Source organism: Esox lucius, chromosome 7 (assembly GCF_011004845.1).
Source record: "Esox lucius isolate fEsoLuc1 chromosome 7, fEsoLuc1.pri, whole genome shotgun sequence".
NCBI lineage: Eukaryota > Metazoa > Chordata > Actinopteri > Esociformes > Esocidae > Esox > Esox lucius.
The window spans coordinates 49,616,871-49,637,545 of NC_047575.1; the positions used below are offsets into that span (position 1 = coordinate 49,616,871).

Sequence of the window (20,675 nt, forward strand, 5' to 3'; positions counted from 1 at the left end):
AGCAACTCTTGAGACATATTTTATATGTTCTTCAAAGGAGAGGTCAGGGTCAAGGGTAACGCCAAGGTTTTTTACAGTTTTTTGGGATACGACCATGCAGCCGTCGAGGTTCACAGTGAGATCTGCTAACAACGCTCTTTGTTTTTTGGGTCCTAAAAGGAGCATTTCTGTTTTATTTGAGTTTAAGAGCAAGAAATTCTCTGACATCCACTTCCTAATATCTGAAACGCATGCTTCCAAAATAGCTAATTTAGGGGCTTCTCCATGCTTCATTGAAATATATAACTGTGTGTCATCAGCATAACAGTGAAAGTTAATATTGTGATTTCGGATTACATCGCCCAGAGGGAGCATGTATAGTGAGAAAAGTAATGGGCCCAGAACCGAGCCTTGAGGAACTCCAAAGCATACCTTTGACTTGTCAGAGGATATGCCATCCACACTAACGAACTGATATCTTTCAGATAAATAAGATTTAAACCAGGTTAGAACATGTCCACGTAGCCCAATATTGGTTTCCAGTCTCTCTAAGAGAAGGGAGTGATCAATAGTGTCAAAAGCAGCACTAAGATCAAGAAGCAACAGGACGGATGCGGAACCTTTGTCTGAGGCCATTAGAAGGTCATTTGTTACCTTCACGAGTGCAGTCTCAGTACTATGATGGGATCTAAAACCAGACTGGAATATTTCATAAATGTTTTTTGTCTTTAGGAAGGCATTCAGTTGTTGGGAAACACATTTTTCTAAGATTTTTGAGAGGAACGGGAGGTTCGATATTGGCCTATAATTGTTTAATATGTCGGGATCTAGATTAGATTTTTTTTAGAAGAGGCTTAATTTCCGCAATTTTTAGTGAGTTTGGTACGCATCCGGAGGAAAGGGAGCAATGTATTATGTTCAGCATTGGCTGACCTAGCACAGGAAATAACTCCTTAAGTAATTTTGTAGGAATCGGGTCTAGCTGAGAGTTTGTGGGTTTAGAACTCATTACAAATTTTGTAAATGTGTCGAGCGATACGGTATCAAAAAACTCAAGTGTCCCCATTGACACCTGATCAGGGAGGCTCCGGAAATTTTCCGGACAACCGAGATTTTTAGGACCATAACTATTTAGGGATTCAGTTATTTGTTTTCTAATGGTGACGATCTTTTCATCAAAGTAGTTCATGTATTCATTACAACTAAAGTGAAGACTCACTTCACATGCTAAGCTTTGCTTTTTTGTTAACTTTGCAACTGTATCAAAGAGAAATTTTGGATTGTTTTTGTTCGCCTCAATCAGGTTGGAGAAATAAGCTGATCGAGCAGACGTGAGTGATTTTCGGTATTGTACTGTACTGTCTATCCAGGCTAGTCTAAATACTTCCAACTTGGTGGAGCGCCACTTTCGCTCCAATTTTCTGGAGGCTTGCTTAAGTGCTCTAGTATTGTCGGTGTACCAAGGAGCAAGTTTCTTGTTGCGTATTTCTTTAGTTTTTAGTGGTGCAACTATGTCTAATGTATTTCGCAGTATTGAGTTTAGATCCTCGATTTGATCGTTTACAGATTTATTTACTCTGTCATTTAAGAGCGAACTAGTAAGAATATCAAGGAATTTATTTGTAATCCGAGAATTTATAGTACGGCTTTTGAAACTCATTGTTTGGGGGGCAAGTGAATTTCTTGTTTTAACGGTAAATGTAATAAGACAGTGATCCGATAATCCAGGATTTTGGGGGTAAATTATTAGATCTACAATATCTATTTCTCGTGACAGGACTAAATCTAAGGTATGATTGTGGCAATGTGTTGGACCTGAGACATGTTGGATGAAACCCATTGAGTCGATTATGGCTTGAAAGGCTTTTTGAAGAGGATCATGGGGGTTTTCCATATGGATATTGAAATCGCCAAAAATTAGAATACTATCTGCCATGACTACAAGGTTAGACAAGAATTCTGGAAACTCATTGAGGAACAATGTATATGGCCCGGGGGGCCTATAAATAGTAGCTATGTAAAATGATTTTTCGGCCTGGTTAACTTTCATGAGTAAAACTTCGAAAGAATGAAACTCTGTGATATGTTTGAGAGTAAGTTTATATTTACTGTCATAAATATTAGCGACACCCCCTCCTTTTCGGGATGCACGAGGGATATGATCACTAGTATAGCCAGGAGGAGAGGCCTCATTTAAGGCAGTGAATTCTTTAGGCTTTAGCCACGTTTCACATAAACCAATAGCATCTAGTTTATGATCAGAGATTAATTCATTTACCGCAACTGCCTTTGGAGCAAGAGATCTAATATTTAAGAGTCCCATTTTGAGATGCGAAGTGATACAATTATTTTTATTTTTGACCGAGGTGGAGGAAGGCTTTATCTTAATAAGGTTGTTTTTGTTAGCACTACCTTGTTTAACTTTTCTCAGCCTGGAACGAGTCACAGTGGCAATAGGTAAAGCTGTACTAACTACTCTGGCTATGCTATTGACAGACTCCACTATGCTAGCAGGCTGGCTAACAGCCTGCAGCCTGACCTGCACCCTATCTCATGTTAAAGCTATAGGAGTGAGACTCCTGTCAATGTTCCTAGACAAAAGAAGAGCACCACTCCAGCTAGGATGGAGTCCGTCGCTCCTCAGCAGATCAGGCCTGGCCCTATTTCTGGGAGAGTCCCAAAAAGAAGGCCAGTTATCTACAAACTCTACCTCCTGCGACGGGCAGAACTCCGTTTTCAGCCAGCGATTGAGTTGCGCAAGTCTGCTGTAGAGCTCGTCACCACCCCTAGCTGGGAGGGGGCCAGAGACAATTACTCGATGCCGACACATCTTTCTAGCTAGTTTACATGCTAATGCTATGTTCTGCTTCGTAACCTCTGACTGTTTCATCCTAACATTGTTGGTGCCAACGTGAATAACAATATCTCTGTACTCTCTATACTTGCCAGTTTTAGACTTCGCTAGCACCAACCCCAGATTTGCGGCTACGTCGGTGGCTCTGCCCCCCGGTAAACAATGTACGATCGCCGGCTGATTCTTTAGTCTAATACTGCGTGTGATGGAATCGCCAATGACTAAAGTTTTCAGTTTTTCAAGTCCACCGGTAGAACATGCCTGCCGACCATTCCCCTCCGAAGACGGCTCGGGCCTTGACTCCGACTCCAGTGGGGAAAACCTGTTCAAAGTCTCAGTTGGTTTTAGCAACGATTCAGGTTTAACTGGTCGACGGCATTTCTTCCCAGTGACCAAGAGAAAGTTATTGCCCGGCTGCAGGAGCTGTGCCGGGGGGCTAACAAAACTATCGTTTCTACCTGGTGGCACTGACGCAGATTTTTCTATTTCTACACTAGCATAATCCTTGCCTGACATTTGCGTCAGAAGCCGAGCCTCTAACTCTGCTATCTTTAACTTAAGACGAACATTCTCCTCCGTGTTGTTGCTACAACAATTACAGTGAAAAGGCATTGTATTGATACTTAGCCTCGGGTGTTCAGGGGTGAGTAGTTCTGTTAATTATGTCCAAAAAGAGTCCCGGTGTAGAAAAGTTGGGTAAGAGGTCAACAGATAAATATTGCGTTGGTAAAACTCTAAAATAGAATTTTGACCAATTAGTTTATATCGAGTAAATTCGAAAAAGTTTGGCAGGTAGCCAGGTAGGTAACAGCAGGCAGAGTACAGCACGTCAACAATCCCACAATGCAGTTCGTCTCAATTCCAATATGTTGTGTGAAAAGGAGAATATGTTGTGTAAAAAGGAGAATATGTTGTGTAAAAAGGAGAATATGTTGTGTGAAAATGAGAATATGTTATATGTTATATGTAAAAATAGATTAGTGTAGTAGTACCTTGTAGGTGAATGTCTCAGCGTGGAAGTGGACGGTGTGTATGTCCAGCTCGTTGCCCATACCCAGTAGATACCAGTCCACTTTCTGGCCCTTGGACATGGTTAACCCATGCAGGTTACCGTACACCTTTCCATTGATACCTGCACACACACACAAACAGCATTGTTAAAAAATATACATCCATTTATTTCATACAAAAACTGATCTGTCTTTGTCTTTCACTCTATGAACCCCCTCCCCCACCTCCCCCATCTCCTCACCATGCATCAGGTTGCTCTCTCTAAACCCACCTCCCCACCTCCTCACCATGCATCAGGTGGCTCTCTATGAACCCACCTCCTCACCATGCATCAGGTTGCTCTCTCTAAAACCACCACCCCCACCTCCTCACCATGCATCAGGTGGCTCTCTATGAACTCCCTCCTCTCCCTCACCTCCTCACCATGCATCAGGTGGCTCTCTATGAACTCCCTCCTCTCCCCCACCTCCTCACCATGCATCAGGTGGCTCTCTATGAACTCCCTCCTCTCCCCCACCTCCTCACCATGCATCAGGTGGCTCTCTATGAACTCCCTCCTCTCCCCCACCTCCTCACCATGCATCAGGTTGCTCTCTATGAACTCCTCGTCACTGATGAGGCTGCTGGGGTCAACATTGAGATACTTCTTGATGTTATCTTCTAGGTACCAGGACATGTTCTCGTCAAAGATCATAAAAAGCAGAGCAAACTCCCTCTCAACATCCATTCTGCTCCTATGGTGGGACACGCCCCCAGCTCCACCTTGCAGCACGCCCTTTCTGCAGACCACCAGGGGGCCCACCAGGCCACTGTAAATATCCTATACAGAGACACAGTTAGTTAGAAACACAGTCCTGACAAGTTGTTTTGCTAAGTTGTCCCTGGGTTCGTTGTTTTTTTCAGATCAATTTTTTTTCAGATCTTGTAGCTTGGTTTGTCATCCCTCTAAAGCTACCTCCTCTCCTGCCTCCACAACCCATGTTATCTACCTCCTCTCCTGCCTCCACAACCCATGTTATCTACCTCCTCTCCTGCCTCCACAACCCATGTTATCTACCTCCACTCCTGCCTCCACAACCCATGTTATCTACCTCCACTCCTGCCTCCACAACCCATGTTATCTACCTCCTCTCCTGCCTCCACAACCCATGTTATCTACCTCCACTCCCGCCTCCACAACCCATGTTATCTACCTCCTCTCCTGCCTCCACAACCCATGTTATCTACCTCCACTCCTGCCTCCACAACCCATGTTATCTACCTCCTCTCCTGCCTCCACAACCCATGTTATCTACCTCCTCTCCTGCCTCCACAACCCATGTTATCTACCTCCTCTCCTGCCTCCACAACCCATGTTATCTACCTCCTCTCCTGCCTCCACAACCCATGTTATCTACCTCCACTCCTGCCTCCACAACCCATGTTATCTACCTCCTCTCCTGCCTCCACAACCCATGTTATCTACCTCCACTCCCGCCTCCACAACCCATGTTATCTACCTCCTCTCCCGTCTCCACAACCCATGTTATCTACCTCCACTCCCGCCTCCTCAACCCATGTTATCTACCTCCTCTCCCGCCTCCTCAACCCATGTTATCTACCTCCTCTCCTGCCTCCACAACCCATGTTATCTACCTCCACTCCCGCCTCCACAACCCATGTTATCTACCTCCTCTCCTGCCTCCACAACCCATGTTATCTACCTCCACTCCTGCCTCCACAACCCATGTTATCTACCTCCTCTCCTGCCTCCACAACCCATGTTATCTACCTCCTCTCCTGCCTCCACAACCCATGTTATCTACCTCCTCTCCTGCCTCCACAACCCATGTTATCTACCTCCTCTCCTGCCTCCACAACCCATGTTATCTACCTCCACTCCTGCCTCCACAACCCATGTTATCTACCTCCTCTCCTGCCTCCACAACCCATGTTATCTACCTCCACTCCCGCCTCCACAACCCATGTTATCTACCTCCTCTCCCGTCTCCACAACCCATGTTATCTACCTCCACTCCCGCCTCCTCAACCCATGTTATCTACCTCCTCTCCCGCCTCCTCAACCCATGTTATCTACCTCCTCTCCTGCCTCCACAACCCATGTTATCTACCTCCACTCCTGCCTCCACAACCCATGTTATCTACCTCCTCTCCTGCCTCCACAACCCATGTTATCTACCTCCTCTCCTGCCTCCACAACCCATGTTATCTACCTCCTCTCCTGCCTCCACAACCCATGTTATCTACCTCCTCTCCTGCCTCCACAACCCATGTTATCTACCTCCTCTCCTGCCTCCACAACCCATGTTATCTACCTCCTCTCCTGCCTCCAGATGCAACAAATTCAGTGCACTGTCTCCTTGTCGCCTACTATAGTCTCCTCCTCTATCCTATCATCTGCCCGATCTCCTAAATCCTCCCCCGCCCAGCGACCCACCTTGATAAAGTGGACTGTAGAGTAGTATGCATAGGTGATACAGTTAGGATCAGACTCTCCTGGACCAGAGCTCAATGGAACCTCCCACCTGAATTGTTCAATACTGCCTGAACAAGAGAGACACCAGAGTGGAGTGGGGGAGGAGGAGAAGAAAGGAGACAAGAGGGTGCGGAGTGCGGAGGAGAGGAGGAGAAGAGGAGACAAGTGGGGGGAGTGCAGAGGAGAGAAGGAGAAGGTAGGTGAGGTCTAAAATTCCAAACAATTCATATAACTGATAAAATAACATGGAATGTTACTGGTTGTGTGTCAGTAGAGATCACTATGGGCATTTAGAGGATAACCGTCTCTGTCTCTGAGACCACCATCTGGCTCAACAGGTGTGTGTCTGGGTGTCTGGGTGTGTATGTGAGCTATCTGGATCAACAGGTGTGTGTGTGTGTGTATGTGTGTGTGTGTCCGGGGGTGTGTGTGAGCTATCTGGATCAACAGGTGTGTGTGTGTGTGTATCCGGGGGTGTGTGTGAGCTATCTGGATCAACAGGTGTGTGGGTGTGTGTGAGCTACCTGGCGCGACGTGTGTGTGTGTGTTGGGAGTGACAACTCCGTGAGCGTGTATAGAGTACGGCCGGCTGGCTTTGTTCTTTAAGGTGATCAGGACCTGTTCCCCGACCCCCACTCGTATTATAGGACCTGGGAAAACACACATGAAATAAAACAAACGTTATTTTCCCATCAAGCTTGTGACTACATCAAGTGACTTTTTAAGGATGCATTTGCTGTTTGTCCTGGAAGTGGGCAAAACATTTGTTATCCAAATTAAATAATGTGTTTGTGGTGGTCAGTTTAATGTAAATAACAATGGAACATGTGTCAACACAAACTTACATCAAAGGTGATTGTGGATCATCATCAACAGGGCTACAAAAATTGTGAACCAGCTTTCAAAAGTAGCTTGTAACAGAATACCCAGTGTGATTAAAAAGTTATTAAATCATTAAAATATGTTTTTCAAATAAATGTTTTAGAAATACTGCCCATCTCTGAATATATCCATTTGGCACAATCACTAGTTTTATTGATGTAGATTAATTTGATGGTTGATTCCCTACCCAGAATGCCGAGGTGTTCCTGTTCAGGCTGCAGGTCCATCTTTGTCCTGAAGGTGCCATCAGTGTACTGTCTGTACACAACCTTCTTATAGCGCGGTCCGATACGCTTCTCTCCCCTGCCAACAAAGGTACTGCCTGGACTAACATTACACACACACACACATAATTATGAATGAATGCATTCATCACATTTGAAAATGTATGAAATTACATTAAGGAAGAACAAACGACACATGATCACCCCATTAAAAAGGTCCTTCAAAACCACACACACACTCACACCGTTACACACACAAACACACACACACACACACACACACAAAACACTCATACTATTACACACACAAACACTCATACTGTTACACACACACACAAACACTCACACTGTATCACACACACAAACACTCACACTTTTACACACACACACACAAACACTCACACTGTTCCACACACTGACCCACACACACCTCACCCTGTTACACACATACACTCACTGTTACACAAAAAACACTCACACTGTTTCCCCCACACACTGTGACACACAAACACTCACACTGTATCACACATACAAACACTCACACTGTTACACACACACACACACAAACACTCACACTGTTACACACAAACACTCACACTGTTTCCCACAGACACCGTTACACACAAACACTCACACTGTATCACACAAACACTCTCACTGTTACACACACACTCACACTGTTACACACACAAACACACACACTGTTACACACACACACACAAACATGCACACTGTTACACACACACACTCACACTTATTAAGTCTTCTAAACCAGTGGTTTGTGAGGTGGGACTTTTCAGAAGGAATGAAAGTTTTTTGTAACTGGGGGTGACTGCTAGGATTGACCTTCAGGGGTGACAATTAGGATTGACCTTCAGGGGTGACTGCTAGGATTGACCTTCAGGGGTGACTGCTAGGATTGACCTTCAGGGGTGACTGCTAGGTTTGACCTTCAGGGGTGACCTTCTGGGGTGACCGCTAGGATTTAAACAGCTCTTCCTTCCCCACACCGCCATGCTTCCCATGAACCCCCCAGATCTCTACCTGTCTTCCTCTGTGACTTGATGTTTCTCCAGTTCCCAGGTCCGGTCTGGGGAGTAGTCCCACTCCACCTCCTCTGCGCTGATGTAGTACCGCACAGTGTCAGAGGGGGCGCTCTTCTTTGAGGTGTGTGTTGCGTTTCTGCTGGAGCAGGACTTCACGCTGTACTGCTGTCTCATCCCCCCGCTGTAGTGATCTGTCACTCTGCAGCTCACCTCGAAAACACCTACAGGTCAGGGGTTACAGGCCAAGGGTTACAGGTCAGGGGTTACAGGTCAGGGGTTAGAGCGCTTGTATAGAAAAGCTGTGATGCCCAATAATGTTATTAACATGTGGTGACATTTATCACCATCATATTCATTCAGGCACTATATCAGAGAATAAGGTTATGCACTCCTCAGAGTCTGATTCCTCTGGGTTTCTTCCTGTGTTCTAAGCTTTCCTAGTCACTGTGCTTTCACATCTTATTGCTTGGTATTTGAGGTTTTAAGCTGACTGAGCCCCTCCCTGTTGAAACCTGGGTTACTTGGTGTGCCTCATTCCAGCCCCAGTACTTCTTTTGTACTTCTTTTGTGAAGTGTTTTAAAGGCTAAAGGTTATAGGAACTGGCTGTGAATTCCGGTCAGGAAATCAGTCATAAACAATTGGAAGTTAACCCCAATCCAAAAACAATTGGCTGTGTGTTTGTGGGGGGGGGGGGGGGGGGGGGGGGGGGTTAAGTACAAAGACATATGTATTGAACATTGCTATGAAAAACTGTTTGCCCCCCTCCGGATTTCCTCTATTATTGCATATTTGTCACACTGAAATTCAGATCTTTATACAATTGTAATATAAGACGAAGAGAACCTGCATTTATTTAAGGAAAACAGCTATCCAACACCGACTGGCTCTGTGTAAAAAGTAATTGCCCCCCTGAACTTAATAACTGCTTGCGCCACCTTTAGCAGTAACAACTGCAAACTCCAACTCTTCTTTGCAGAATTGCTGTAATTCAGCGACACTGGAGGATTTTTTAGCATGAACTGGTCATTTAAATTCCTACCTCAGCATCTTCATGGAGTTCAAGACAGTGTTTTGACTGGGCCACTCCAAAAACCTTCATTTTGTTTCTAATGAGACATTCTGAGATGGACTCTTCAGTTTAGGATTGTTGTCTTGCTGCATAACCCATTTATGTTTCAGCTTCAGATCACAAGCTGATGACCAGATTATTCTCCTTCAGATCACAGACTGATGACCAGATATTCTCCTTCAGATCACGGCCTGATGACCAGATATTCTCCTTCAGATCACAGACTGATGACCAGATATTCTTCTTCAGATCACGGACTAATGACCAGATATTCTCTTTCAGATCACGGACTGATGACCAGATATTCTCTTTCAGATCACGGACTGATGACCAGATATTCTCTTTCAGATCACAGACTGATGCCCATATATTCTCTTTCTGAATATTCTGGAAGAGAGCAAAGCATCCCCACACCATCACACCACCACCACCATGTTTGACTGTTGGGATGATGTCCGTATTGTGAAATGTTGTGTTTGCTTCAGGCTAGACATAATGGGACCCTTGTCTTCAAAAAAAGTTCCACTTATAACTCATATGTCCACAGAGCATTATCACAAACAGCTTGGAGGTCATCAATTTTTGCAAATATGAGACGAGCACTAACGTTGTCTGAGTTAGCAGTGGTCTGTGTCTAGCAATTCTCCTGGATGACTGGTCACTGCGCCCTTGGAGGAGTTTTGTTGGGCCAGCCAATCCGGGAAGATTCACCACTGTTCCAAGTTTTCTCCATTTTGTTTCCTTAGAAATGGCTATGTAACCCTTTCCAGACAGGTGTATCGCAACAATCTTTCTCTGATCTCTTCCAGAATTAATTTCAATCATGGCATGCTGTCCTGGTTGTTGAGACATAGTAGCCTACCTCACATTGACAGGGAGGTTCTATATTAGTCATGTTTCTATTGAACAAGGCTGGGAATAATCAAGCCTGACTGCCTAATGGAATTCAATGATCAACTGAATTACTTAATAGTTTGACTGAGAGACTTAGGGGGCAATCTCTTTTTCACACAGGGCCAGTTGGTGTTGGATGACTTCCTAAATTTTTTTTTCTTTAAATAAATAAAATTAGAATTTCAACACTGTATGATTCAGTGTGACAAATATTAAATAGAAAAAGGAAATCAGGAAGGGGGCAAACATCTTTTCACACCGCTGCATACAGTGGGCAGAACCAATATTTGATACACTGCCGATTTTGCAGGTTTTCCTACTTACAAAGCATGTAGGGGTCTGTCATTTTTATCATAGGTACACTTCAACTGTGAGAGACAGAATCTAAAACAAAAATCTGGAAAATACATTGTATGATTTTTAAATAATTAATTTGCATTTTATTGCATGACGTAAGTATTTGATCACCTACCAACCAGTAAGAATTCCGGCTCTCACAGACCTGTTAGTTTTTCTTTAAGAAGCCCTCCTGTTCTCCACTCATTACCTGTATTAACTGTACCTGTTTAAACTCATTACCTGTATAAAAGACACCTGTCCACACACTCAATCAAACAGACTCCAACCTCTCCACAATGGCCAAGACCAGAGAGCTGTGTAAGGACATCAGGGATAAAATTGTAGACCTGCACAAGGCTGGGATGGGCTACAGAACAACTGGCAAGCAGCTTGGTGAGAAGGCAACAACTGTTGGCGCAATTATTAGAAAATGGAAGAAGTTCAAGATGATGGTCAATCTCCCTCGGTCTGGGGCTCTATGCAAGATCTCACCTCGTGGGGCATCAATGATCATGAGGAAGTTGAGGGATCAGCCCAGAACTACAAGGCAGGACCTGGTCAATGACCTGAAGAGAGCTGGGACCAAAGTCTCCAAGAAAACCATTAGTAACACAATACGCCATCATGGATTAAAATCCTGCAGCGCACGCAAGGTCATCCTGCTCAAGCCAGCAAATGTCCAGGCCTGTCTGATGTTTGCCCAATGACCATCTGGATGATCCAGAGGAGGAATGGGAGAAGGTCATGTGGTCTGATTAGACAAAAATAGAGCTTTTTGGTCTAAACTCCACTCGCCGTGTTTGGAGGAAGAAGAAGGATGAGTACAACCCCAAGAACACCATCCCAACCGTGAAGCATGGAGGTGGAAACATCATTCTTTGGGGATGTTTTTCTGCAAATGGGACAGGACGACTACCCCGTATTGAGGGGAGGATGGATGGGGCCATGTATCGCAAGATCTTGGCCAACAACCTCCTTCCCCCAGTAAGAGCATTGAAGATGGGTCATGGCTGGGTCTTCCAGTAAGAACACGACCCAAAACACACAGCCAAGGCAACTAAGGAGTGGCTCCGTAAGAAGCATCTTAGGGTCCTGGAGTGGCCTAGCCAGTCTCCAGACCTGAACCCAATAGAAAATCTTTGGAGGGAGCTGAAAGTCCGTATTGCCCAGCAACAGCCCCGAAACCTGAAGGATCTGGAGAAGATCTGTATGGAGGAGTGAGCCAAAATCCCTGCTGCAGTGTGTGCAAACCTGGTCAAGAACTACAGGAAACGTATGATCTCTGTAATTGCAAACAAAGGTTTCTGTACCAAATATTGAGTTCTGCTTTTCTGATGTATCAAATACTTATGTCATGCAATAAAAAGGAAATTAATTACTTAAAAATCATACAATGTGATTTTCTGGATTTTCCCCCCCGATTCCGTCACTCACAGAGTACCTATGATAAAAATAACAGACTTCTACATGCTTTGTAAGTGGGAAAACTTAAAAAAACTAAATCGGCAGTGTATCAAATACTTGCTCTCTCCACTGTATATATATATATGCACAGGTGTGTATGACTTTACCTGCTAGGTGTGTGTGTGTAGAGTTAGGTCCGGAAAATATTGGACACTTACAAGTTTAGTTTTTTGGCTGTTCACCAACATTTCAAGTTATTGTTAAATATAGAAAATGGGCTTAAAGTGCAGTCTCTCTGCAATAATTTGAGGGTATTCACATCCAAATGTTTTTAACAATTACAGCTCTATAATATGTAGCCCCCTCTTTTTCAAGGGACCAAAAGTAATTGGATTATTGACTCAAAAGCTGTTTCATAGACAGGTGTGGGCTATTCCTTTGTTATATTTTCACCTATTAAGCAGGTAAAAGGTCTGGAGTTGATTCCAGGTGTGGCATTCACATTTGGAAGTTGTTGCTGTGAACCCACAACATGCGGTCAAAGGAGTTCTCATTGCAAGTGAAACAGGCCATTGTTACGCATGAAGGTACCCTGTATGTGCGTTTGTGTTTTTCCCCTCCTGATGTTTCCACAGGTGTCCTTTATGTTCCTGATTGTGCTTGTTGGTGTTTCCCACCTGACTGCTGAGGTGGACCAATCAGTGGACACACATCCTAATTGCAACACCCGTTCCCTTTATCCTTTACCCAATCACATCACACATCCCTGGTTTAAAAACCCAGTCAGTTGCTTCTCCCAGAGAGAATCTTTTGCTTCACCCCACATGGACATATGTCTCACTTTGTCCTGTTTCATGTGAGTATGTATTGCTGTGGTTTTTTGTTTGGTGTTGTCTAGTCAACTGTTTGCTGTGTGCTGTTTAGTCCTTGTTCAACCTGTGTGTTTTGTTTGTCCCTGTGTCCCTGGGAAAAGTTTTTTTTAGAAAGTTGCCCTTGGGCATACACAACCCGTATGAAAAGTTTGTCTAAAAACACTAGTTAGAACTGAGCGGACCACCCACTGTATTTTTGTATTGGTTAGTAGTCAGCGAAGCGGTTCTTGAAGCAGGCAGGGGTGTTAGGGGTGTTTGAACAATTATTTCATTTCTTGGGTCCAGCTCAGCCCCTTTTCCCTAACCCCTTTACCGTGTGTTTATAATAAACTTTTATGTTTGGTTGTCTGTGTTGTTGGTTCACACTGTCCATTTACACTAATTTGCATGAGTTTTGTTACAGGTCTCTGTGCCATCCACCCTAGACTGCTAGAGCCACAGGGTTCGTAACAGCCATCCTTAGGCTTGTGTACGTACCAGGTGTGTGTGTGTGTGTTATACCACGTGTAGGTGTGTACGTACCAGGTGTGTGTGTGCGTGTGTTATACCACGTGTAGTTGTGTGTACGTACCAGGTGTGTATGTGCGTGCGTCATGCCATGTGTAGTTGTGTGTACGTACCAGGTGTGTGTGTGCGTGTGTCATACCACGTGTAGTTGTGTGTACGTACCAGGTGTGTGTGTGTGTTATACCACGTGTAGTTGTGTGTCTGTACCAGGTGTGTGTGTGCGTGTGTCATACCATGTGTAGTTGTGTGTACGTACCAGGTGTGTGTGTGCGTGTGTCATACCACGTGTAGGTGTGTACGTACCAGGTGTGTGTGTGCGTGCGTCATGCCATGTGTAGTTGTGTGTACGTACCAGGTGTGTGTGTGCGTGCGTCATACCACGTGTAGGTGTGTACGTACCAGGTGTGTATGTGCGTGCGTCATGCCATGTGTAGTTGTGTGTACGTACCAGGTGTGTGTGTGCGTGCGTCATACCACGTGTAGGTGTGTACGTACCAGGTGTGTATGTGCGTGCGTCATGCCATGGGTAGTTGTGTGTACGTACCAGGTGTGTGTGTGTGTGTCATACCACGTGTAGGTGTGTACGTACCAGGTGTGTGTGGCAGCATGGACACGGTGGCTGTGGTGTGAGGGAAGAGGCTGACCGTGTCTCTGGTCATGCCGTACCTCTGAAAGGTGTTCCCCTCCCAGTACACACCATGTATATCAACCTCTGTACCCAGTCCAAAGGTGTGCCACACAACCCTGTCCCCGGAACACACCTCCAGACCACCAAGGTTCCCGTACATGAAGCCATTTACCGCTGAGCCAGATGGAAGGGAGAGATTACATTAACAAATTAAGGTACTAACTTCCAGAAATATAATTTGCCAAAAATACAAGTAGCCTTAGATCTGTGTGTAGAGCAGTGATTCTGCCGTCATGATAAAAACTTTCCTGCAAGTTTTGCTAGCTAACAGTACTATTTTGTCATGAGAGCTAGTTGTTCATCCAACTTTAAGTGCAACGTAAACATATCAATTTCCAATGTGATTTCTCTTTCTTCATAACAACACTAGTGTTAACACCATTAAACAGGTATCCATAACAACACTAGTGTTAACACCATTAAACAGGTATCCATAACAACACTAGTGTTAACACCTTTAAACAGGTCTCCATAACAACACTAGCGTTAACACCTTTAAACAGGTCTCCATAACAACACTAGTGTTAACACCTTTAAACAGGTCTCCATAACAACACTAGTGTTAACACCTTTAAACAGGTCTCCATAACAACACTAGTGTTAACACCTTTAAACAGGTCTCCATAACAACACTAGCGTTAACACCTTTAAACAGGTCTCCATAACAACACTAGCGTTAACACCTTTAAACAGGTCTCCATAACAACACTAGCGTTAACACCTTTAAACAGGTCTCCATAACAACACTAGCGTTAACACCTTTAAACAGGTCTCCATAACAACACTAGCGTTAACACCTTTAAACAGGTCTCCATAACAACACTAGCGTTAACACCTTTAAACAGGTCTCCATAACAACACTAGCGTTAACACCTTTAAACAGGTCTCCATAACAACACTAGCGTTAACACCTTTAAACAGGTCTCCATAACAACACTAGTGTTAACACCAATAAACAGGTATCCATAACAACACACACAAAGTACCATGCATCTTGTTGCTTTCCACAAACTGTTCATTTTCCGGGTTCAACTCGTTGGTTCCGTAGAGTTCTATGTTCTCCTGGAGGTACCAGCTCAGGTTCTCATCCATGACAGAGAACAACAGAAACAACTCCTTATCCACATCCCTCTGTAGCTCAAACACAGAAACAATGAGAATATGAGACAATGAGAATATGTTGAGTGTGTGGACATATATATGTGGGTCTACATGCACCTGTTTTCCATTGAGTTCTGTATGTGGGTCTACATGCACCTGTTTTCTATAGCATTATGTATGTGGGTCTACATGTACCGTTTTTTTATAGAATTATATATGTGGGTCTACATGTACCTGTTTTCTATAGCATTATGTATGTGGGTCTACATGTACCGTTTTTTTATAGAATTATATATGTGGGTCTACATGTACCTGTTTTCCATTGGTCCCCAGGGCTCCGGGGCGGCAGACCAGTAGGGGTCCAAAGAGCCCGCTGTTGGTGTCTTCCACGGGGGCGTAGCCAGAATAGTAGAGGTAGGAGATACATGGAGGGTCAGAGGGGGAGGGGCCTTCCAACACCTTCCAGGTGTAGGTGAGCATGGAGCCTGGGGCCACCACAGAGCCTGGTTTCTCTGCATCTGACACACATACACCAAGTTTCACGCTGAGTTCGCAAATCCAAACTCTGGGCTGTTCATTAATTTCTCAGCACTCTGGAACGCTTGAACCAGAGTTTACTAACACATCCTGAAAGAGAAACACACAAAGGTACTGAAATACACAAAGGTGTGTCTTACCATCCTGGTAGCTGGTTCCCTGGTAGCGTTTCTCAAAGTGGAGGCCGTGAGGCTGGATAGTGTAGTTCCTGTCAGCCTTGTTCAGAAACACCACCTCTAGGACATCCCCTACCTCAGCCTTCAACACTGGGCCTTCAGGACAGCAGGGAAAAAGAGAGAGATTAACAGAAGGAAAGAGCCAGAGATAGCAGGGCCAGTATTTGTAAAGTATCTCAGAGTAGGATTTGTGATCTAGGATCAGGTTCTGTCCATGTACTGGGAGACATATTACTGATTATATGAAATGAACAGATCCAAGATCAGCATCAGGGAGGCATCCAGGGATTCCAACCTATCGTGTACCAGTTATTACCCAGGATTCCAACCTATCGTGTACCAGTTATTACCCAGGATTCCAGCCTATCGTGTACCAGTTATTACCCAGGATTCCAACCTATCGTGGACCAGTTATTACCCAGGATTCCAGCCTATCGTGTACCAGTTATTACCCAGGATTCCAGCCTATCGTGTACCAGTTATTACCCAGGATTCCAACCTATCGTGTACCAGTTATTACCCAGGATTCCAGCCTATCGTGTACCAGTTATTACCCAGGATTCCAACCTATCGTGGACCAGTTATTACCCAGGATTCCAGCCTATCGTGTACCAGTTATTACCCAGGATTCCAGCCTATCGTGTACCAGTTATTACCCAGGATTCCAGCCTATCGTGTACCAGTTATTACCCAGGATTCCAGCCTATCGTGGACCAGTTATTACCCAGGATTCCAGCCTATCGTGTACCAGTTATTACCCAGGATTCCAACCTATCGTGTACCAGTTATTACCCAGGATTCCAACCTATCGTGTAGCAGTTATTACCCAGGATTCCAACCTATCGTGTAGCAGTTATTACCCAGGATTCCAAGGTGTTCTGTTTCAGGGGTGCTCGGTTGTCTGGTAGTGAAGGTGTCGTCGATGTAACCCCTGTATACAACCTTCATATAGCGACCTCCTATCCTGCCTTCCCCTCTGCCGAAGAACACTTCAGATGAACTAGGAGAAGGGTTACATAGAAGGAAGAGAAGATGGCATGAGAGGGAGCATACATTGCTACATTTCAAATTATACTCTGCAGTTAGCTCAATCTCATCATTAATAAATACTTCATTTAGATGAGGTCTACAGTGTGTTTTACCCTTATCTGATCAGGTAAAAATAACTGAGAACACTCTGTTGCTTAGGGACATAACAAAATACCACAAATATTCTCTTAGCTAGCTTCAACTGTCACACAACAATTAAATTCTTCAGCTTACACTGACTTCTGCTCATTTAGAGCTGTGTTTCTCAACCCTGCTCCTGGGCGCCCCCTGCCCTGCATGTTTTAGATCTCTCCCTGCTCTGTCACACCTGATTCAGATGATCAGCTCATTATCAAGTCCTTCATGAGCTGCATCAGGTATGTTAGGGCAGGGAGATCTAAAACATGCAGGGCAGGGGGTGTCTAGGAGCAGGGTTGAGAAACACTGATTTAGAGCAAAATTTATCTTATCTTCCTTCCAAGGAATCAAAGCTTCCTCCTGCTACCCAAAATAATAATAGTTGCATTCTCGTAATACTCCCACAGAAACACACACAGCAGAGCTGGAGGAGTCGAGCTGTGGAACTCTAACTAAACTTCATCTTCCCAACCTCTTCTTATAAACACACAGGCAAGTTCCCCTACACACAAGCACATCGTCTAAACAACACACTCCGCAGCCAGTCTGTGCTACAGTAATGGAACAAACTCTGAATTACCAGATGAAGTACTAGGACAATGAAACATTCAGGTCCTGGCTGACCTCACTCTGTGTATGTTACCTGTCCATCAGTGTGAGAGACACGGTTCTGTGTGTGTGTGTGTGTGTCCATCAGTGTGAGAGACACGGTTCTGTGTGTGTCCATCAGTGTGAGAGACACGGTTGTGTGTGTGTCCATCAGTGTGAGAGACACGGTTGTGTGTGTGTGTGTCCATCAGTGTGAGAGACACGGTTGTGTGTGTGTCCATCAGTGTGAGAGACACGGTTGTGTGTGTGTGTGTCCATCAGTGTGAGAGACACGGTTGTGTGTGTGTGTCCATCAGTGTGAGAGACACGGTTGTGTGTGTGTGTGTCCATCAGTGTGAGGGACACGGTTGTGTGTGTGTCCATCAGTGTGAGAGACACGGTTGTGTGTGTGTCCATCAGTGTGAGAGACACGGTTGTGTGTGTGTGTCCATCAGTGTGAGAGACACGGTTGTGTGTGTGTCCATCAGTGTGAGAGACACGGTTGTGTGTGTGTCCATCAGTGTGAGAGACACGGTTGTGTGTGTGTGTCCATCAGTGTGAGAGACACGGTTGTGTGTGTGTCCATCAGTGTGAGAGACACGGTTGTGTGTGTGTGTCCATCAGTGTGAGAGACACGGTTGTGTGTGTGTCCATCAGTGTGAGAGACAAGTTGGTGTGTGTGTCCATCAGTGTGAGAGACAAGGTTGTGTGTGTGTGTGTGTGTGTGTGTGTTAGGGCTGCACAATATATAGTTTCAGCATCGACATTGCAATGTACGCATCCGCAGTAGCCACATCGTAGGGCGTGTGATTTAGTAAGGGAAACATACAGTGGATATAAAAAGTCTACACACCCCTGTTAAAATGCCAGGTTCTTGTGATGGAAAAGATAAATCATGTAAGAACCTTTTTCACCTTTAATGTGACCTACAACATGAAAAATTCAATTGAAAAACAAATTTAAATCTTTGAGAAAAAACCCCCCAAAACTCAGAATAACCTTGGTGCATAAGTGTGCACACCCTTAAACTAAAAGTTTGTTGAAGAACCTTTTGATTTTATTACAGCACTCAGTTTTTTTGGGTAGGATTCTATTAGCATGGCACATCTTGATGTGGCAATATTTGACCACTCATCTTTGCAAAAGTGCTCCAAATCTGTTAGATTGTGAGGACCTCTCCTGTGCAAAGCCCTCTTCAGATCACCCCACAGATGTTCAATTGGATTCAGGTCTGGGCTCTGGCTGGGCCATTCCAAAACATTAATCTTCTTCTGGTGAAGCCATGCTTTTATGGATTTGGATGTGTGCTTTGGGTCGTTGTCGTGCTGAAAGGTGAACTTCCTCTTTCTAACAGACGACTGAAGGTTTTGTGCCAAAATTGCCTGGTATTTGGAACTGTTCATAATTCCCTCCACTCTAAGGCCCCGCTTCCAGTTGAAGAAAAACAGCCCCAAAGCATGATGCTGCCACCACCATGCTTCACTGTGGGTATGGTGTTCTTTGGGTGATGTGCAGTGTTGGTTTTGCGCCGAACATACCTTTTGGAATTATGGCCGAAAAGTTCAACCTTGGTTTCATCAGACCATAACACATTTTCTCACATGCTTTTGGGAGACTTCATTTTGTTTTTGCAAACTTCAGCTGGGCTTGAATGTTTTTCTATGTTAGAAAAGGCTTCCGTCTTGCCATCCTACCCCATAGCCCATTCATATGAAGAATACGGGAGATTGTTGTTACATGTAGCACACTGCCAGTACTTGCCAGAAATTCCTGCAGTTCCTTTAATGTTGCTGTAGGCCTCTTGGAAGCCTCCCTGACCAGTTTTCTTTTTGTCTTTTCATACATTTTGGAGGGACCTCCAGTTCTTGGAAATGTCTCTGTTGTGCCATATTTTCTCCACTTGAAGATGACTTTCTTCACTGTGTTTCATGGTATATCTAATGCTTTGGAAATTATTTTGTACCCTTCTCCTGACTGATATCTTTCAACAATGAGATCCCTCTGATGCTTTGGAAGCTCTCTGCAGACCATGGCTTTTGCTCTGAGATGCAACTATGAAAATGTCAGGAAAATCCTACAAGAACAGCTGAACTTTATTTGTGATTAATCAGAGTCACTTTAAACGATGGCAGGTGTGTAATGACTTCTATTTAACATGAGTTTGAATGTGATTGGTTAATTCTGAACACAGCCACATCCCCAGTTGGTGTGTCTTTGTCTATCAGTGTGAGAGACACATTGGTGTGTGTTACCATTCCGGCAGTGTGAGGAACAGGTTGGTTTGTGTGTGTTACCTCTCGGGCAGTGTGAGGGACAGGTTGGTGTGTGTGTGTGTTACCTCTCTGGCAGTGTGAGGGACAGGTTGGTGTGTGTGTCCACTCCACTAGGGGCATAGTCCCAGGTCACATGCTCTGCAGCTAGGTAGTACTTCCTCACTGTGCCAACAGAGGGTGTTGCTGAGATGTTGGAAACATCACCATCACAGGGAGCCACCTCATACAACGCCTGCATTCCAGCTGACACACACACAGAAAAACACACAGATTTATTCAAAACACATATACACATATTCACATACACCCACACATATGCACACAAATACACACACATGGACAAACACACGCAGGTGAAGACGTGACAGAGAAACAGTAGGCTGAGTATTTTACAGCCTGTCATTAAACAGAAAACACGAGTGAATTGACTTCTGGGAAGTTTGCTTTATTACTGGACGGAACTACATAACTAACTGGGCCTTGGGCGGCCAGTGACTGGTTGTGCAGGCTTTGGTTCCAGCCCTGCTTTAATGCCCCATATTCAGTTACAACTCCCAATAAATAAATAATACATTTACAAAAGGTAT

General features: G+C 44.6%; 1 protein-coding gene across 1 annotated transcript in view; it reads right to left on the reverse strand.

Moving 5' to 3' along the window:
* The window catches only part of LOC105006942 (ferroxidase HEPHL1), a 60,238-nt gene that overhangs the window by 12,973 nt on the left and 26,590 nt on the right, over nucleotides 1-20,675 (reverse strand). The window contains exons 6-17 of the mRNA XM_029120928.2: nucleotides 20,154-20,331; nucleotides 16,921-17,060; nucleotides 16,025-16,156; nucleotides 15,660-15,865; nucleotides 15,233-15,377; nucleotides 14,148-14,360; nucleotides 8,471-8,693; nucleotides 7,390-7,529; nucleotides 6,845-6,970; nucleotides 6,282-6,388; nucleotides 4,421-4,664; nucleotides 3,826-3,965 (exon numbers count right to left, since the gene is read on the reverse strand). Of these exons, the coding sequence (XP_028976761.2) occupies nucleotides 3,826-3,965; nucleotides 4,421-4,664; nucleotides 6,282-6,388; nucleotides 6,845-6,970; nucleotides 7,390-7,529; nucleotides 8,471-8,693; nucleotides 14,148-14,360; nucleotides 15,233-15,377; nucleotides 15,660-15,865; nucleotides 16,025-16,156; nucleotides 16,921-17,060; nucleotides 20,154-20,331 (1,994 nt within the window). The remainder of the gene's footprint in view (nucleotides 1-3,825; nucleotides 3,966-4,420; nucleotides 4,665-6,281; nucleotides 6,389-6,844; nucleotides 6,971-7,389; nucleotides 7,530-8,470; nucleotides 8,694-14,147; nucleotides 14,361-15,232; nucleotides 15,378-15,659; nucleotides 15,866-16,024; nucleotides 16,157-16,920; nucleotides 17,061-20,153; nucleotides 20,332-20,675) is intronic.